Raw genomic sequence first — 17,485 nt, forward strand, 5'->3', positions numbered from 1 at the left:
CTAGCTCTCTGGGTTACTCTGGGGTCTTGTGGGTCTTGGAAACTTACTTTCTAAGTGAGACCACAACTTAAAGGGGCCGGGAAGTTAGGAAGGGAAGATATCAGCCTTAAGGGGAGCTCTGCTTATAGCATGACATCCCTCCCTGCCCAGGAACCCTGGGTGTGGCATCTTCCCCCCTCAGTACCTCAAAGGCTTTGAGCCCATGATGCCAGCTTCCTGTCCAATCACAGGCTCCTACTGAGTGGTGTGGCTGAGCATTATGGAGATTTTCACTGCTGTTGTCAGTCAAGCAAATTCTTTTTGGTCCATAGACAAATAGGAAGCCTGGTAGCCAGCCCCTGAGGGCCTGGGGCCCCTCTGCCACTGACTTAAGTACACCTTCCATGGACCAGGGCTGGGGGCAAGAAAGAATCTGGTCTGGGAAACGAACAGAGACTACTTTCAAGATTGGGGATTGGGAGTTTAAGAATTTCCTTAGCAGTGGCCTCCAAACTAAGGCACATATGCCAAGGGATGGGAAGAAAGGGAACAAGGCAGAAAATATGAAAACTTCTATTTATATTTCTTTTCTTTTTTTTAATTTCAAAGTATTATGGGGTACAGATAATTTTGGTTACTTGGATCACTTTTATAATGCTTGAGTCATGGTTATAAGAGTGCCTGTCACCCAGATATTGTTCATTGTACCTATTAGGTAGGTTTTCACCTGTCGCCTTCTCCCGCCTCCCCCGTCATTGATTTCCATTGAGTTTTACTTCCCTCTGTGCACATGTATGCTCATTGGTTAGTTATAATTTAATAGTGAGTACATGTAGTGTTTGTTTTTCCATTCTTTAGATACTTCACTTAGGATTATGGTCTCCAGTTCCATCCAAATTGTTGCAAAACACATTAAGTCATCCTTCTTTATGGCCGAATAGTATTCCATGGTGTACATATACTACATTTTGTTAATCCACTCATGAATTGATGGGCATTTGGGTTGATTCCACAGCTTTGCAATTGTGAATTGTGCTGCAATAAACATTTGAGTGCAGGTGTCTTTTTGATAAAATGACTTCTTTTCCTTTGGGTAAATACCCAGTAGTGGGATTGCTGGATCACATGGTAGGTCTGCTTTTGGTTCTTTGAGGAATTTCCATACTGTTTCCATACTTCCTCTATGGAAGAGGTTGTACTAATTTGCAGATCCACCAACAGCGTATAAGTGTTCCTTTCTCATTGCATCCACACCAGCATCTATTGTTTTTGGACTTTTTAATAAAGGCCATTCTGACTGGAGTAAGGTGATATCTCATTGTGATTTTAATTTGCATTTCCCTGCTGATTAGTGACATTGAGCATTTTTTTCATATGTTTATTGGCCTTTTGTCTATCTTCTTTTGAAAAGCTTCTGTTCATGTCTTTTGCTCACTTTTTAATGAGGTTGTTTGATTTTTTCTTGCTGATTTGTTGAGTTCTTTGTAGATTCTGGTTATTCGTCCTTTATTCGATGTATAGCTTGGGAACATTTTCTCCCATTCTGTAGGTTGTCTATTTGCCCTGTTATTTCCTTGGCTGTGCAGAAGCTTTTTGATTTAATCAAGTCCCATTTATTTTTGTTGTTGCTGTGATTGCTGTTGATACATTTATTTTCAATCTCATCCCTTTAAAACTTTTCCATTTGGGGAGGTGGGTTTTATTTGTAATATATATGCATGTAATTGGTAGATAAATATTCATATGTTGGGGATGCACAAGCATGTTTGATTGTTAGGGACGAATGATCAAAAAGGTAGGACGCCACTGCCTTGAGGGCTGGGCAGGTCAGGAAATGTTTTTTCATGTGAAAATTAGAATGTTTTCTAAGCCCAAACTTTGTGAACTATCACATCCGTTTCTGAGAGAAGAGCTCCAGGACCCAGGACTGGCCCCTGGCAACCACTGTTCTACAGCCTCTGCTTCTCTGCCTGAATGTGCAGGGACCACTGAGGTGGCCCAGTGATCCCCCCTGCCATGGGCCTCAAAAGAGAGTATCCTCCCACAGCATCTGGCCAGCCATAATTGCCCATTACAGAAAGGTCAGCCATGAATTTATCAAAACCTTGTTAGAATCTGTGGGGCTCTGCTGGCTGCTCTAAGGGAAGCAGTTTCCCTAAGTTCACTGCCCTCTTGGTGAACAAGATAGCCATTTATTAATGTGAAACATTTCCCTTATAAATGTTCAACTGGAGGCAGTGGGGGGCATGCTCTGGAATGCTGTCTTGTGGGGCCCAGCTTGGTTTCCCTCTGGGCACACAGGCTCCATGCCTCCCTGCTTTTCCTTCCCCTCTGCCTCAGCCTGGGCAGGCCCTCCCCAGTGCAGCTGCCAGAGGGACTGCAGGCTCCTTCCCGCCATGGACCGGGGCAGCCTCATCTTTCCCTAGGACCCTTCCCTTATGGACATACCTGGGATCTGGAGCATCTTTTAGTCACTGGGGCTTATTGGCCTCAGGCCTGCCCTGTGGGTTTCTGGCAGAGGGGAGCCCAGATTCTGACCAGTGCAGTCTGGGTTATTTCTCTCAGCTGTGGTCATGACATAGGACAGGAGGCCACAGGGGTCCTGAGAGTTGGTGAGGGGAAGGCTGACTGAATTGGCTTTGTCTCCCTTCCCAACAGCCCTCCTGTGGCCAGGGGGCTCCTTTCCTGCCATGAGAGACAGCTTTGAGTTAAGATTGTTTCTGATCAATTAATAGCCCTAAATGCTGAAAGGAAGGAAAGCTGGTAGCAATCTGGCTTTTTCTATATCCTCTACTGTTCTTGGCCATCTTAAGAAAATATTTCTCCCTGGATAAGGCATTGTGAGTCTCCCCTTTTGGCTTCCAGCCATTCCTTCAAATCTCTGCCCTCTTCCTTTTCTGCACCTGCCTATCCTCCTGTGTCTTTGCTTTGTGGCTGTGTCCCTCTCCCTTCCTTGCTTACCTCTCATTATCCCAGTCCTCCCCAAGCAGTAGGGCTCCCAAGGCTGCTGGAAGGAGCATTGGCTTCAAAGGGCATCATTGCTGATGATCCATGTCCAAGAGACTAGGTCATCCTTGGGGCTGGTCTAGGTCTTGCCCATGGACATCTCCCACTCCTTTTCCTCATTCCCTCCTTTCTCCTACTCAACAGCCATATTTTGGTGGAGACCTTTGTTTGTGTCCTGTAAGGAGAGCCTCTAGAGGGCTCACCCATTCCCTCCTGAGGAGGTCTCAGGCTGTTCTAACCACCTGGGACTTGTGTCATCACTGCTGGAGCCCCTGCCATGGTGGGCCTCGTGTTCAGCTAAGAGGAACTCTGCCCCTCCCAAGCTGGACTGAGTTGGGAGAGGGCTTGGGCATTCAGAGTGTGTGGACTTCATGGGTGTGGCCTTTTTCTTCTGTGACTTCTCAGCCTTCATGTTTGTAGACTTATCATAGCACATGGTATTGTTGAATGCTCCTGCTCACGGGAGCTTCTTTAACACCGTGGGGTCATTCTCTTTTGTCCTCCTTTCTCTGACTGCTGTGTTTCTGGCATCTTCTCTGCTCCCATAAATGTTGGTGCTCCCTACAATGCCTTCTTGGGCAACTGCTTTCTGGGTGATCTCTATCCCTGAGAATTACCTGAGAATAGGACCTTTAACTCTCCCAGATAAAAATATCTAGATTTATCTGAATTGAACCCAAGCTGTGATCTCTCTCCTGATGTCTCTTAGACCCCTCTCCCCAACCTCAATACAACCAAAACCCAATTTGTGATTTTGCTATTTCACTCCCCATTCCCCATCCACCAATTAGCTTCTCTTCCTGGAAGAATTCCCCATTTCAATTAAAAGGAACATTCCTCTTTAGAGCGTGAGCCAGAATACCCCCTGTTATACCTTCCCTCCCTCTCACCTCATGGACTATCTTGTGGGCTAGTGCCTTATTCTCACTGATTTCCCTACCCCCACCATCTTTTCCTCTTTGACAAAGAGCCTAAACACTCCCCTGTTTGAAAACCTTAGAAGCCCTGCTGTCCTAGCCTTTCCCATTTTAGCTTTTTGCTTTCCGATTAGCTCAGGTAGTTGAACACACACTATTGCCAGGAGCTATTCTAGGTACTGGGAATAGCAATGACTTACATCTGCCATGCACCTGGCACATCTACCCATACTGAGCAGGCTCTGACATGCCTCTGGGCCTTTGTGTATGCTGTTCTCTCTGCCTAGCTTGCCCTTCCACCTCAGGGTGAACAGCCCATCCTTTAAGACCTGGTTTAGATGTCTCCTCATCCTCAAAGCTTCTGAGGCGGCCGGGCGCGGTGGCTCATGCCTGTAATCCTAGCTCTCTGGGAGGCCGAGGCAGGCGGATTGTTTGAGCTCAGGAGTTCGAAACAAGCCTGAGCAAGAGCGAGACCCCGTCTCTACTAAAAATAGAAAGAAATTAATTGGACAACTAAAAATATATAGAAAAAAATTAGCCGGGCATGGTGGCGCATGCCTGTAGTCCCAGCTACTCGGGAGGCTGAGGCAGGAGGATCGCTTGAGCCCAGGAGTTTGAGGTTGCTGTGAGCTAGGCTGACGCCACAGCACTCACTCTAGCCCGGGCAACACAGTGAGACTCTGTCTCAAAAAAAAAAAAAAAAACCTTCTGAGGCTTCTGCCCTTCCCCAGACCATGTGGCAGTGTGTTTTGCAGGAATTTGTTGGCACATCTGTCTCTACTCTAGACTGGAGGCTCCCAGTCTGATTCACTTTTTTAAAAATTTATTTGAATTAAATATTGTATAGCTATTTATAAAGAATATAAGAATACTTATAAAATATGCGTAAGATGTAAAGAATAACAATATGATGAATACCTGTGGACCCACCTCTCATTGTAAGAGATATAATTCCTTTGTACCATCAATACCTATCACAGGGCCTGGAACCAGTCCAGGGGTCAGTAAGTGTTTATGAATGCCTGAATGCCTGAATGAATGAATATCTGTTGTTGGAATCATTTTCTATGTGAGTCTCTCAGCATTGCTGAGCAAACTCCAGGGAAAGTGGTCATAGCTGAATGACGTCACTGCCCTAACTCAGCCCCACTTTGTGGGCTCGCTGTACTGTTCACACATTTTTCTGTTCACTTTGCATATGCTTATTGAGTATCCACTCGGGGCCAAGAGTGATGCTGGGTCCTGGGGATACAGTGGGGAGCAAAATGGTCAGAGACCTTCTCCTAGGCAGCTTCCACTTAGCTCTTCAGAAAAAAGAATCCAAAGAATCTAAATTGCAATGCTTCCCACCCTTTCTAGGTATACTGTGCTCCCCTAGAAAGGCAGTATGGGACAGGGGTTAAGGACATGGACTGGTGACCTGTGTATGGGAATCCCAGCTCCACAATTTGCAAGTCATGATGACTTTGCAAGTTACTTAACTTTTATGTGTGGCAGTTTTCTTGTCTCTGAAGTGGGCAAAATTGATCCTACCCAGTGAATTTGCTGTGAAGCTTAAAGGAGTTAATATGTGACAGATGGCTCATGGTGAGGGATGAGTCAGCATTACCACCATTATTGTCAGCAGAGCCCTGTAGGTGGGGCTGGGGGGCCAGCAGCTGGGGAAGACCCCAGGTATTGCTCCTGCAGTTCTCTCCTGCCTGATCAGGTCAGATCAAGAGAAGGCTGGAGTGCCCTGCCAGGAACGTGCCGTGTTTCCTCAGCTCTAAAACACTTAGGGGCCATATTTTACAGCTCTGAGTCATGATGTGCCTATAGTCCTCCCATTCAGGAAATACACATTGAGCATGCAGTTTGTGCCAGGCATTTGCTAGGCACTGGCACATAGCTGTGAAGAAAGCATACAGGGGCCTTACCCACACAGAGCTGGCAGTTTAATGCAGGGATACTAGAGCACACACAAAAGCAATAAATTTGTTTTATGATGGCTCAGATAGTGTTCAGTGCCATGGAGAACAAAAAGGCAGGAGGGACAGAAGCACAATTTTAAATAGAATAGTCAGAGTAGATGTCCCTGAAAGCAAAGACTTGAGAGGGAGCAACTGCCAGTGGAACAAATAGCAAACACACACAGCCAGGGGCAGGACTGGCCTGGTATAAGGGAAGTGGAGTGAGGGAGGGAGAGAATAGAAAGAGACGAGGCCAGAGAGAAAGGGGCAAATCTCATGGGGCCTCATGGGCCAACGTAAGGCCTTTGGCTCTTCCTCTGGGTAGGAAAGGAAGCTGTGGTGGGTTTAAGCAGAGACGGGAAGTGGCCTGACTTCAGTATTTACAGCTTTCCTGGCTGCTGCATGGCGAGAAGCCCTCAGAGGAGTGAGTGGAAGGAGCCAGGCTCTACAGTATTGAAAGAGGAGATGACAGTGGCTTGGACCAGGTCGGGTGAGGAGGCAGCGGTATTGGCCAGAATCTGAAACCAGTAAGATTTACTGATGGATTGATGTAGGATGAGAGAAGAAGGGAATCAGAGATGGCACTAAGGGGAAGACCAGCAGGAGCACATTTAGGGGGAAGATCAGGGGCGTAGTGTGGCCATGTCAAGTTTGAGATGCCTCTAAGACATCTCAGTGAAGACCTGGAGTTAGCAGTTAGACAAGTAAAGAGTTCAGGGCAGAGGTCTGGGCCAGAGATAGACATTTGGTAGTTGTCAGTGGGAAATGTGATTTAAAGCCTTGAGACCGGATAAGTCTTGAGACATAGAGATTGTGAGCACTCAGAGAAGCTAATTTGTTTAAAGACTGAGCCTTCGGTCTCTCCAATGTAAGAAGTGGGGCTTTAGGCTCGGGAGATATGGAAGAACCTGCAAAAAGAGATTAGAAGGGGATGGCGAGGCAGGAGGAGGAAGTCCAGGAGAAGGCGGTGTTCCCAAAGGCAAGTGGAGAATGCATTTCAGGAAGCGGGTAGTGCTCACCTGGGATCAAGTGCTGTGCTAGTCAGGTGAGGTGAGGAACTGAGACATGCTGCTGGATTTGATGATGTGGAAGTCCCCAGTGACTGTGATGTGAGCAATTTCTGTGGAGGGATGGGCAGAAGCGATGTTAGAGTGGGTTGAAAGGGAGGGATGAGAGGAGCGGGAGGTAGTGAGTAGAGGTGATTTCAAAGAGTTTTGCTGTAAAAAAGAGCAGAGAAATGGGGGAGAAGCTGAAGGGATCATGGGCAAAGTGCTTCTTTTTTCCTTAGAAGCATGTTTGTATGGAAATTGAAATGATGTGATAGAGAGGGGAGAATGGATGATGAAGGAAGGGGAGAACTTGTGAAGGTAAGAAGTGTGCCTTGGGAGCAGAGGCAGGCAAACACTAGGGACAGAAGTAGGGAGGCCGTGGTTGTGTGGATTCTTCTCCAGTGGGTCTCTCTTTTTCAGTGAGACAGCCAGCCAGTCTTCACTGTCATTGATAACAGTGAAGAGACAGAGGAAGGTGTTAGAAGCTTGAAGATTGAGGAGAGGGTGTGGGGAATCATCCAGGAGGACAGGAGAGTGTAGGGACCACGGACAAGTATTGTGATTACCAGTTATCACAATGGCCACCATGTGGTTTGTGGGCACACACCAATGCAGGGAGCATTGCCCTTGTAGTGCAGACTTTGCTAGGTGCAGAAGGTATTGTTTGTTTACTCACTGTCACTGCAGCTGAGTTGGAAGTTAACTTAAAATTTTGGCCGGGCACGGTGGCTCATGCCTGTAACTGTAGCACTCTGGGAGGCTGAAGTGGGAGGATAGCTTGAGCTCAGGAGTTTGAGACCAGCCTGAGCAAGAGTGAGACCCGGTCTCTACCAAAAATAGAAAAAAAATTAGCCAGGCATGGTGGTACATGCCTGTAGACCCAGCTACTCGGGAGGCTGAGGCAGGAGGATCACTTGAACCCAGGAGTTTGAGGTTGCTGTGAGCTGGGCTGACACGATGGCAGTGGCCCAGGCAACAGAGTGAGACTCTGTCTCAAAAAAAAAAAAAAAAATTTAGATCCCTAATCTTCACATAAAATGTCTCCAGAAAGACTACATTGTAATGCAACATTGAATTAAAACATCACTGTGTACACAGAAGATTGCCTATTACTTCTCAGGCAACACAAATACAGTAGAAATTTCTAAATTTCTCAGAAAGCTTGCACAGCCTGGAGAGGAGGCTGTAGCTCATTCACATGTTATGAAGGGCTTTCAGTAGCTTCTGATTTGCTTTCAAGGGCTGCCTTTAAATTCCAGCCCCAAGTAATTTAAGTAAAAAATGAAACTACTAATTTAACCAGGTAGGAAATATTTCTTTAGGATACTTAGAAATTGGTATACTGAAAGGCCCTAGAGGAGCCCAGGTTCCAAGTGTAGGCCAGAGATGCTGTGGCCACCACCATACTGGCCTCACAGCTGGCAGCAAAGGTAGCCCACAGGGGTTAGACTCAAACTCTGGTTGTCTTACTGGAAAGGAAAGTGGCAGATCTCTGACTGGATGACTAGGTGGTTGTTGGTGATCGATGACAGGAATGTTTAGCGGACATTTACTGGTGTTTCTTTTTTCCAGAAGAGTCTTTATAAGATGTTTCTCCACCTCCAGGTTCTCAGAAGGAAGTACTTCGGAGTGTCTTGGGGTGGGCCTCCCCAGGTGGGCCCCCCCAGGTGGGCCCCTCATCTCCCTCTGAAATGGCTTGTCTTAAGATGCCCTACCAGTTTGTTCCTAAATCTTTTTGGCAAGCAGATGGCCTTCAGATGGGGACAGCAGTCAGATACTACAAGGACTGGGGGACACTGGGGCAGAAGGGGCCAGGGCAGCCTCCTCCACAGGCAGCTATGGTTGGGTCTCTGCAGTGGCTTTCAGCAAGTCTGCCCTGCCTCCTGTGTGCCAGCATCCACTCAAATGAATACAGACCAAAACAAGTATAGAATTTCAGGAAAATGATATAAAGGATTGTCTTTGGCTTTTTGTATTTTCAAATTGGAAAAGAGGAAAATTGGCAGAAATGAACTTAAGTTGGGTCAAAGGAGAAGAAATATAAGGGGATTAGATTTTAGTCTGCTGGTTTGCCTTCTACCTTATCCAACTACCCTATTCTACTGACTCCCCTGCAGCCATGTTGGGATGGAGGTGGGGGTTAGGCACATTGGATCTCACTCAGTGGTTTCTCAAGGGCTGGATCCTAGAATTCCATCCCCAAAGGAAAAGTAACACTTCATCCCATCCTCATAGATTTGGTCTGCCATCAGTCTGGTTGGAGAGCCACCAGAAGGAATATTCCTTTGTGTACAGGCAGACCCCTGGTGGAGATGGCATCAACTACTCACTGGGGTTCCCCCCGATTCCTGACTGTCTGGGTTCAGCATCCGAAGGGGACAAACCAGGATGTAACAGACCTGCCAGGGCAGTATCTCTGAACTTGGACTATATGTTGGAATCTCCCAGGGAGGAAAAAATACTAATGCCAGCGTTTTTTGCCCACAGTTTCTGATGTAGTTTGTCTGGAGTGCAGTCTTAGAGTCAGAATTTTTAAAATCACCGTAGGTATTTCTTTTCTTTTCTTTTTTTCTTTCTTCCTTCCCTCCTTCCTTCCTTCTTTCCTTCCCTCCCTTTCTTTCTTTTGTATTCTTTTGTTTTCTTTCTTTCCTCTTTCTCTCTTTCTCTCTCTTCCTTCCTTCCTTTTCTTTCTTTCAGAAGGGATCTTTCTCTGTCACCCAGGCTGGAATGCAGTGGCATGATCATAGTTCACTGCAGTCTTAAACTCCTGGGCTAAAGTGATCCTCCTGCTTCAGCCTCCTGAGTAGCTGGGACTACAGGTGTGTGCCACCATGCCCAGCTTCACCCTAGGTGTTTCTAATGTGTAGGTTTGGAGCTTTGGTACTGAAAGTGTGATCTGCAAACCAGAGTATTAGCTCACTTTGGAGCTTCTTAAAAATGCAGACCCACCCCAGACCTACTGAATCAGAATCTGTACTTTATCAGGATGTAAGAGGGGACACTCAGATCCTGCCACATGTCCTGGAGCCAAGGATTCAAGTGGGAGATTCTTGTTAGGTCTCAGTACAGGGCATAGCAAATGGTGGCTGTGATGCTGCCACTGGGCGGGAGAAGAAGGGTGATCATGGGGCTTGGTGGGGTTACCCAGCTTGCTAGAGACCTCTGTGGGCTGCTTCTCTAAGATTTGTCTCTAACATAGTCATTTTCAATGTCATTTCAGCATTTCCCGGAGACTGGACACGAAGGAGCCCTCCGGTAGCCAGAGAGCAGCTTCCCCAACCCCGAACCAGGCTTCTGCTACTGCTCCTGGCCGTGAGAGCCCCCGGGAGATGAGGGCACAGGGCCCATCAGGCCAGGAGGCTGATGGTCCCCGCAGGACGCTGCAGGTAGACAGCAGGACACAGAGATCAGGGAGGTCCCCCTCGGTGTCACCGGACAGAAGTAGCACTCCCACATCACCCTACTCTGTCCCTCAGATCGCCCCCCTTCCCAGCAGTACCCTGTGTCCCATATGCAAGACCTCGGACCTCACATCGACTCCCAGCCAGCCAAACTTCAACACCTGCACCCAGTGTCACAACAAAGTCTGCAACCAGTGTGGGTTCAACCCCAACCCTCATCTCACCCAGGTAACCACCCTCTGCGCCAGCTCCCCACTTACCTGCCACCTCCTTGCCATGCCTCCCTTGGTTCCTTTCCTCTCTTTCACCAACTCTCTTTTCCTGGTCATTTCCCTTGGCCACCAGCATCTGTGTACTCCTGGGGGATGTGTGTCCTGGCTCTACAACATGGCAGCAGAGAACAGGAGGCCTGGGCCCAGATCTCCTGAGGGATTCCTGCATCTCCTGAAATCCTGGGCAGAGTCCCAGAGTAGAAGATACTTTCTTACCTGGTTCAAGTTTGGTCTGGAAGAATGGCCTTGGAGAAGGCTAAAGACAAAGTTATGGACAGTTTTCCCAATAGATGCTCATTTGGAGAGAGCCATGAGCAGCTGGAGGGCCCAAAGGGAGGCAAATTTCCCTGGCCCTAGGCCTGCCTCTCACCTTGACAGTGGGCTCTGCAGCGGGATGCTGGCCAGGGGAGCAAGCTGTTAGGGGAGGCAGGAAACTACCTTCCAGCTAGGCTCTGGGAAGCTCCTCCTCTGGGCTTCAGTTCCAGTTAGCTGGGGGCCTGAGGTGGCAGAGCAGCCACCCATTCCCAGAGAAATGACCCTGGGGTAAAGTAGAGGCCCAGGCTGGAGCTAAGCATTCACAAAGGATGACAGTGTCCTACCCTCACTGAGAGGCCATTGTAGGACCATTTCCATGAGGTTGGTCTCTTTTTTGTCCCCAGAAGACTCTGAGTCCACAGCCCCATCCCAGCTTTGTTCAGGATGTTTTGAGTTGCTGTGGGATGCCTAACTGAGCCCATGGAGGCTCTCTTTGGTGACTTAGAGGCTGGGTGCTCCAGCGTATTGGCTGAGCTGGGGCCATCCCTTTGAAATGAACTGAGTAGGTTTGCTGACTTCCTCCTGCTCCTTCGCGGTAGCCCACAGAAGCTTCTGGTTCTCCCCACAAGGCTCTGTCCTTGGACAGGATGGAGAATGGCTGACTGCAGGCACGGGCATGGCTGCCTCTGGGATTAGCAGCAGCTGGAGCCATTTGGACCATGTGGGAGGGGAATGAGTGAGAATAACTGTTCGCAGGTCAGGGTCTATATATGCCATGAGGTGCTGTGGGTGTGGGATGTGTGGTTTGTGAGAGGTAAGTGTGAGATTCTGAGGAAGGAGCTTTCGGTGTGGGGAGATGACTCAGTGCCTTTGGAGTTGCTCCTGGAGTGTGGGGGCTTCCTGAGGAGGCATGCATGCTCGTGATTATTGCATCTGTGATTAGAAACAGGCCCATCGCACACTGATCAGTTAGGTAAGTGTTTGCTGTTCAGTATTTAGAACAGTGCGATTAAATCCAGGGAAGCTCACCTGTGTGTTTCTGCCAGTGAGAAGCCAAAGCACCTGTTCTCACAGGAGCAGGGAGGCTTGGCAGGTGGCCCACAATGCTGTGGGACATCCCTTCATTGTGCTGGCCTCACCCCTCTGGGTTCCAGCTCCCTCAAGATGCTCACTTGAGCTGCAGCACCTGCACAATTTTGGTTGAGGTGGGCAGGGATTGAGGAAGAGCCACACATGGTGGCCCGTCTCTGCTCCATCGGGCTCAGACCTTCAGTGCAGTGGGAAGGGAGCTAGCCTTCGGCTGTGCCTGGAAAAACAGCAGAGTAGGAGGACCTTGGACATACTCAGTCCATCTGCCTCATTGTGCTGAGAGGAAGCCAAGGCTCAAGGCCAGGAGGAAAGAGGGCTTCACACCTACTGCAGGTTTGGTGATCAGTCCTTGGCCAAGTACTTCAAGCAAATGCTGGGCCAGACAAATGAAATGGTTCATTGCTGTGGGATGTCTCAGGGTTTTCAGCATCCTGAGGGGCATTGCGGAGCTCCAAGACAGGGCTATAGTTGGCAGCCTTTCCCAGAGTTGCTTCCACAGAACATGTCAGGAGCTGCTGTTCCATGGCACCCAGCTTGGGAAATGCTGACCTAGTCCATTCTCCAAGTGCACACATGGTGGATGCCCTTTTCTGTTGGGGTCTCTAGGCAGAACCTTTGCTTCCCCAGAGTTGGCTTTCAGTGGTGTTTTTTTCAAGGAAAAATAACCCTCAGTGTATTTTCCTGAGGGGTAGCAAAGCATAATTCTCAAGCTAGTACAACTGCTCTTTGTCACTTTGCTAAAAGCAGATTCACTTCTCTGGTCTTGCTTCCACATGATGAAAAAAAAAATCTTCAGGTTTTGCTCACACACCTTCTGTTAGATGTGTCCTGGTCAGACCACATCTGTTCTGGCCATCTCTAACTTGATGTTACATCAGCCAAGAAGGCTGTCTCTAGGATCGCCCTGGTGTCTCTGGGCTGAACTCCTACCTGGCCTGAGTTTCTGCGCATGTGCAAGGGGCTGGTTCTGAGACACTCCCTCTGACAATGCACTGACACTGGGAGGCCAGAGGTGTTAGCTTTCAGGCCCTAGTGATGGTGAGAAGACAGGAAGATGGTTCTTCTCTTCTCTCCCTAGATGTAGGTTTTTGGACAAATACCTTAAACTTCTGAACGTCAGATTTCTCTAAAGGAGAAGTAGGAGTCCAGGCACTTGCCTTAGTGGCTTTGCTGATGTCCCTGCCTGCTCAGGCCTGTTAGTCCATCTTTCCACTCTTCAGTGGCTTACATTTGGGCCTGCCTCTCCGTTCTGCACCAGAAGGGAGGCCTTTGTTGCCCTTGTCAGGCCTCTATTCTGGTAGCTGTGGGTAGGAGTCTAGGCGTGGGCACGAGCCAGCTGGGTAGAGGATAGAAGGCGCTGTTGGGGTGGGCAGTGGAGATGGGAGTTAGCTGCTGGGGAAGTGAGCAGTGGCTGGGGCCAACACAGCCTGCTTCTGCCAGCCTCTCATGGCCCCCCTGCTCCACTTAGAGTGGCCCCAGCAGCACTTCCTAGCCTGGAACTCCTCCAGAGGTGAGCCTGTCCTCACCCTCAGAGCAGCATCCCAGGAGTGAGTGCAGTGCAAAGGCAGGGCTGCCTGCACGCCGATACTTCCAGTACCATCAGCTGAGTGCTCCCAGAGCACCACCTGAAGTGAGGAGGCACACCCTCTGCCCCAGGGGGGAACAGAAGGGCTGCTACCCCATCCCTAGCCTACCAGATCCAGACACTCTGTCTGCCTCCCATTCTCCTTGCTCTAATCAGAATCTAAGCCTCTCTAAGAAAACTACACATAGCAAGATCCCATCTCTACAAAAAACAGGAAAAATTAGCTGGGCATGGTGGCGCATGCCTGTAGTCCCAGCTACTTGGAAGGCTGAGTCAGGAGGATCGCTTGAGCCCAGGAGTTTGAGGTTGCAGTGAGCTATGATGATGCCACTGCACTCTAGCCCAGGCAAGAGAGCGAGACTCTCTTCGCCACCCCCCCTCACAAAAAAGAGGAAACTACAGAAGAGTGAGCATTGTCTTCCCTCACCTGTTCTAAGGTCTGAACTTTGCTGAGACCAGGCCAAAGATGTTTACCCCACTGTACCCCTCACTTCTACCCGATGGCAAGCCTTGGGCCCAGGCAGTTATCCAGGGTGGGTGGCATGGAGAAGGGAGGGAGACGACGCAGTGGCTATGAGTCTCTCCTTCTGCTGCCTGCATCCCACTCCTTTCCGGCAAGGGCCAGGGCACCAGATGGCCCGGGGGTGGTGCTGTGAGTTCAGCACAGATTCCTCCGCTGCCGCCAGCAGCCTTGTCCCTCTCTCTCTGCTCCTTCCTGGCCACATTGCTGCCTGGGCCAGAGAGGAATGAGGAACAGGTGTCAGGACATGGGACCAGCAATGCACTGAGGAGAGGCAAAGGCATCCTCCTCCGTACTGGGCTCAGGAGGAGGTGTCTACACATGTGCCAGCTTTCTGTTCCCCACCTCCAAAAAAAATGGAAATGGATCTCCAGGTGGCAGGCCCTTCAGGAGGCCTTTCACCCACCCCATGTCTAGTCTTTGGACAGTTTGTTTTAGGGTAGCCACTTTGACCTAAACAATCTCCAAGTCAGTAGGGGAATGCCCTCCAAACTTAAGTCAGCCCTGGGGCAGCCAGCCCTGCTGCTAGTACATGCCCCAAGGTGGACCATGTTCCCAGGAGACAGGACATTCGGCCTGCTCGCTTGGACCACTACCAGATGGAGGCCAGAACCAGTGGGGACACGAGGAAGAGACAACTGTGCTGGAGCCATCATATATGGAACTCCACCTTTTAGCTAGGAAAGAGGGCTATAAGGTTAGCTAAGAATGAATATAAATTAATTTAGAACAGAAAATATGAAATTTTATCCCAAAAACACTTATTTTCATATGTGAGGGCAAAGGAAACAGAATGAAAAGAGAATGGAGTAAAAATGGTAGAGAAAAAGAGAAATAAGTAGGGCTGGGCAAGGTGGCTCACACCTGTAATCCCAGCACTTTGGGAGGCCAAAGTAGAAGGATCACTTGAGCCCAGGTGTTCAAGACCAGCCTGAGCAACATAGAGAGACCCCATCTCTACAACAAATTTTTAAAAAATTAGCCAGGCATGGTGGCGTGTGCCTATAGTCCAAGCTACTCAGGAGGCTGAGGCAGGAAAATCACTTGAGCCCAGGAGTTTGAGGTTACAGTGAGCTATGATGATGCCACTGCACTCCAGCCTGGGCAACAGAGCAAGACCCTGTCTCAAGAAATATGTATATAATATAAAAATTTTTTTAATTGTAAAAAAAAGGAGAGAGAGAGAAATAAATAAAGTGGGGGTGGGAAGAAGGGGAAGAAAGCACAAGAGGGGAGAGGCGGGAAAGGGATGTGGTAGAGAGAGAGCCAGAGGCAGGAAGAAGCAGAGAACAGGAAATCTTGGTAAAGCAACCAGTTGCTGGCTGGTAACCTGTTGGTTTTGCTGTTCCTATTCTTTATTTTGCCCAGACTTTGCCCTGGACAGGGCTGCTTATCCCACTGTCAGAGGGTGGCTCTCTCCCTTCTTCCCATCTTTCCCTCCCTCCACAAATGCTTGTTGAGTCCTTATGATAAGCTGGGAACTGTCCTAGACACCAGAGAAACAGGCAGAGTGAAGCAGACGTGCTGCTGAGCCCTGTGGAGCCTTCAGGTCAGTGCAGGAGGCAGACCAGGAACCACACAAGCAAACATACAGTCACACATGGGATCAGGGCTCAGGAGGAGGTCTAGGAGAAAGGTGGGCATGATTCTTGGGGGCTTCTCTGATGATGGGGCATTATTAGGCTGTAGAGTGTTGGTCTGGAGCCAGATAGGAGACAGGTGAAAGAAGGGGAGGCCTGAGGGAACATGCTTGGTCCGTGTGAGAATCCGGGAGCAAGCCAGGTCCAGGGTAGCTGGCATTCCAGAGGGTGTACAGGTCCTGCTAGGTCTGTTTGGACCCTGATGGAGTCTCCAGATGTACTCTCAAGGGTTCAAGAAGGTGGAAGTAGGAAGGACAGATGTCCATTTAAAAACACCCTTCTGATGGAATCTCAAGGAACCCCCAAATAGCCAAAACAATATTGAAAAAAAGAGCAAAGCTGAAGAGCTCATACTTCCTAATTTCAAAACTTTCTACAAAACTACAGTAATCCAGCCGGGCGCGGTGGCTCACACCTGTAATCCTAGCACTCTGGGAGGCCGAGGTGGGCGGATCATTTGAGCTCAGGAGTTCGAAACCAGCCTGAGCAAGAGTGAGACCCCGTCTCTACTAAAAAAATAGAAAGAAATTAATCGGACAACTAAAATAATGTATAGACCAGGCATGGTGGCGCATGCCTGTAGTCCCAGCTACTCGGGAGGCTGAGGCAGGAGGATTGTTTGAGACCAGGAGTTTGAGGTTGCTGTGAGCTGGGCTGACACCACGGCACTCACTCTAGCCCGGGCAAAACAGTGAGACTCTGTCTCAAAAAAAAAAAAAAAAAAAAGCTACAGTAATCCAAACAGTGTAGTACTGGCATGAAACAAACATATAGACCAATGGAATAGAACAGAGAGCCCAGAAATAAACCCTTACGTATATGGTCACATGATTTGACAAGGGTGTCAAGCCCACACAATGGGGAAAAGGCAGTTTTTTCAACCAGTGGTGGTGGGAAAACTGGATATCCACATGCAAAAGCATGAAATTGGCTCTCACTTTATACCATGTACAAAATTAACTGAAAATGGATCAAAGATCTAAATGTAAGAGCTTAAAACTATAAAACTCTTAGAGGAAAATGTAGGGGAAAAGTTTTATGACATTGGATTTGACAATGATTTCTTAGATGTGACACCAAAGTCACAGGCAATGAAAAAAATAGACAAATTAGAATTAATAAAAATTTTGTGCATCAAAAGACACTATCAACAGAATAAAAAGGCAACCCACAGAAAGAGAAAAATTTGCAAATCATAATCTGATAAGGGAGAGATATTCAGAATATACAGAGAAATTCTGCAACTCAACAACAAAAATCAAACAAACTGATTCAAAAATGGGCAAATGACTTGAGACATTTCTCCAAAGAAGATATACAAATGGCCAATAAGCACATGAAAAATGCTCAACATCACTAATCATTAGAGAGATGCAAATTGAAACTCCAATGAGTTACTACCTCATAGCCAATTAGGATGGCTATTTAAAAAAAACAAAACTAGAAAATAACAAATGTTGGCCAGGTGAGGTGGCTCACGCCTGTAATCGTAGCTCTGTGGGAGGCCAAGATGGTAGGATCGCTTGAGGTCAGGAGTTCGAGACCAGCCTGAGCAAGAGCGAGACCCCATCTCTATTAAAAATTGAAAAATTATGGCTGGGCGTGGTGGCTCACGCCTGTAATCCTAGCACTCTGGGAGGCCGAGGCGGGCAGATCGTTTGAGCTAAGGAGTTTGAGACCAGCCTGAGCAAGAGCAAGACCCTGTCTCTACTAAAAAAATAGAAAGAAATTAGCTGGACAGCTAAAAATATATAGAAAAAATTAGCCAGACAACTAAAACTATATAGAAAAAATTATCCGGGCATGGTGGCACATGCCTGCAG

General features: G+C 48.3%; 1 protein-coding gene across 1 annotated transcript in view; it reads left to right on the forward strand.

Annotated features, from left to right (window-relative positions):
• BSN (bassoon presynaptic cytomatrix protein) overlaps positions 1–17,485 on the forward strand; it is a 99,144-nt gene that overhangs the window by 50,518 nt on the left and 31,141 nt on the right. The window contains exons 2-3 of the mRNA XM_012637983.1: positions 7,031–7,036; positions 10,121–10,529. Of these exons, the coding sequence (XP_012493437.1) occupies positions 7,031–7,036; positions 10,121–10,529 (415 nt within the window). The remainder of the gene's footprint in view (positions 1–7,030; positions 7,037–10,120; positions 10,530–17,485) is intronic.

This window comes from Propithecus coquereli, unplaced genomic scaffold, assembly GCF_000956105.1.
Source record: "Propithecus coquereli isolate 6110/MARCELLA unplaced genomic scaffold, Pcoq_1.0 Scaffold1, whole genome shotgun sequence".
NCBI classification, from domain to species: Eukaryota; Metazoa; Chordata; class Mammalia; order Primates; family Indriidae; genus Propithecus; species Propithecus coquereli.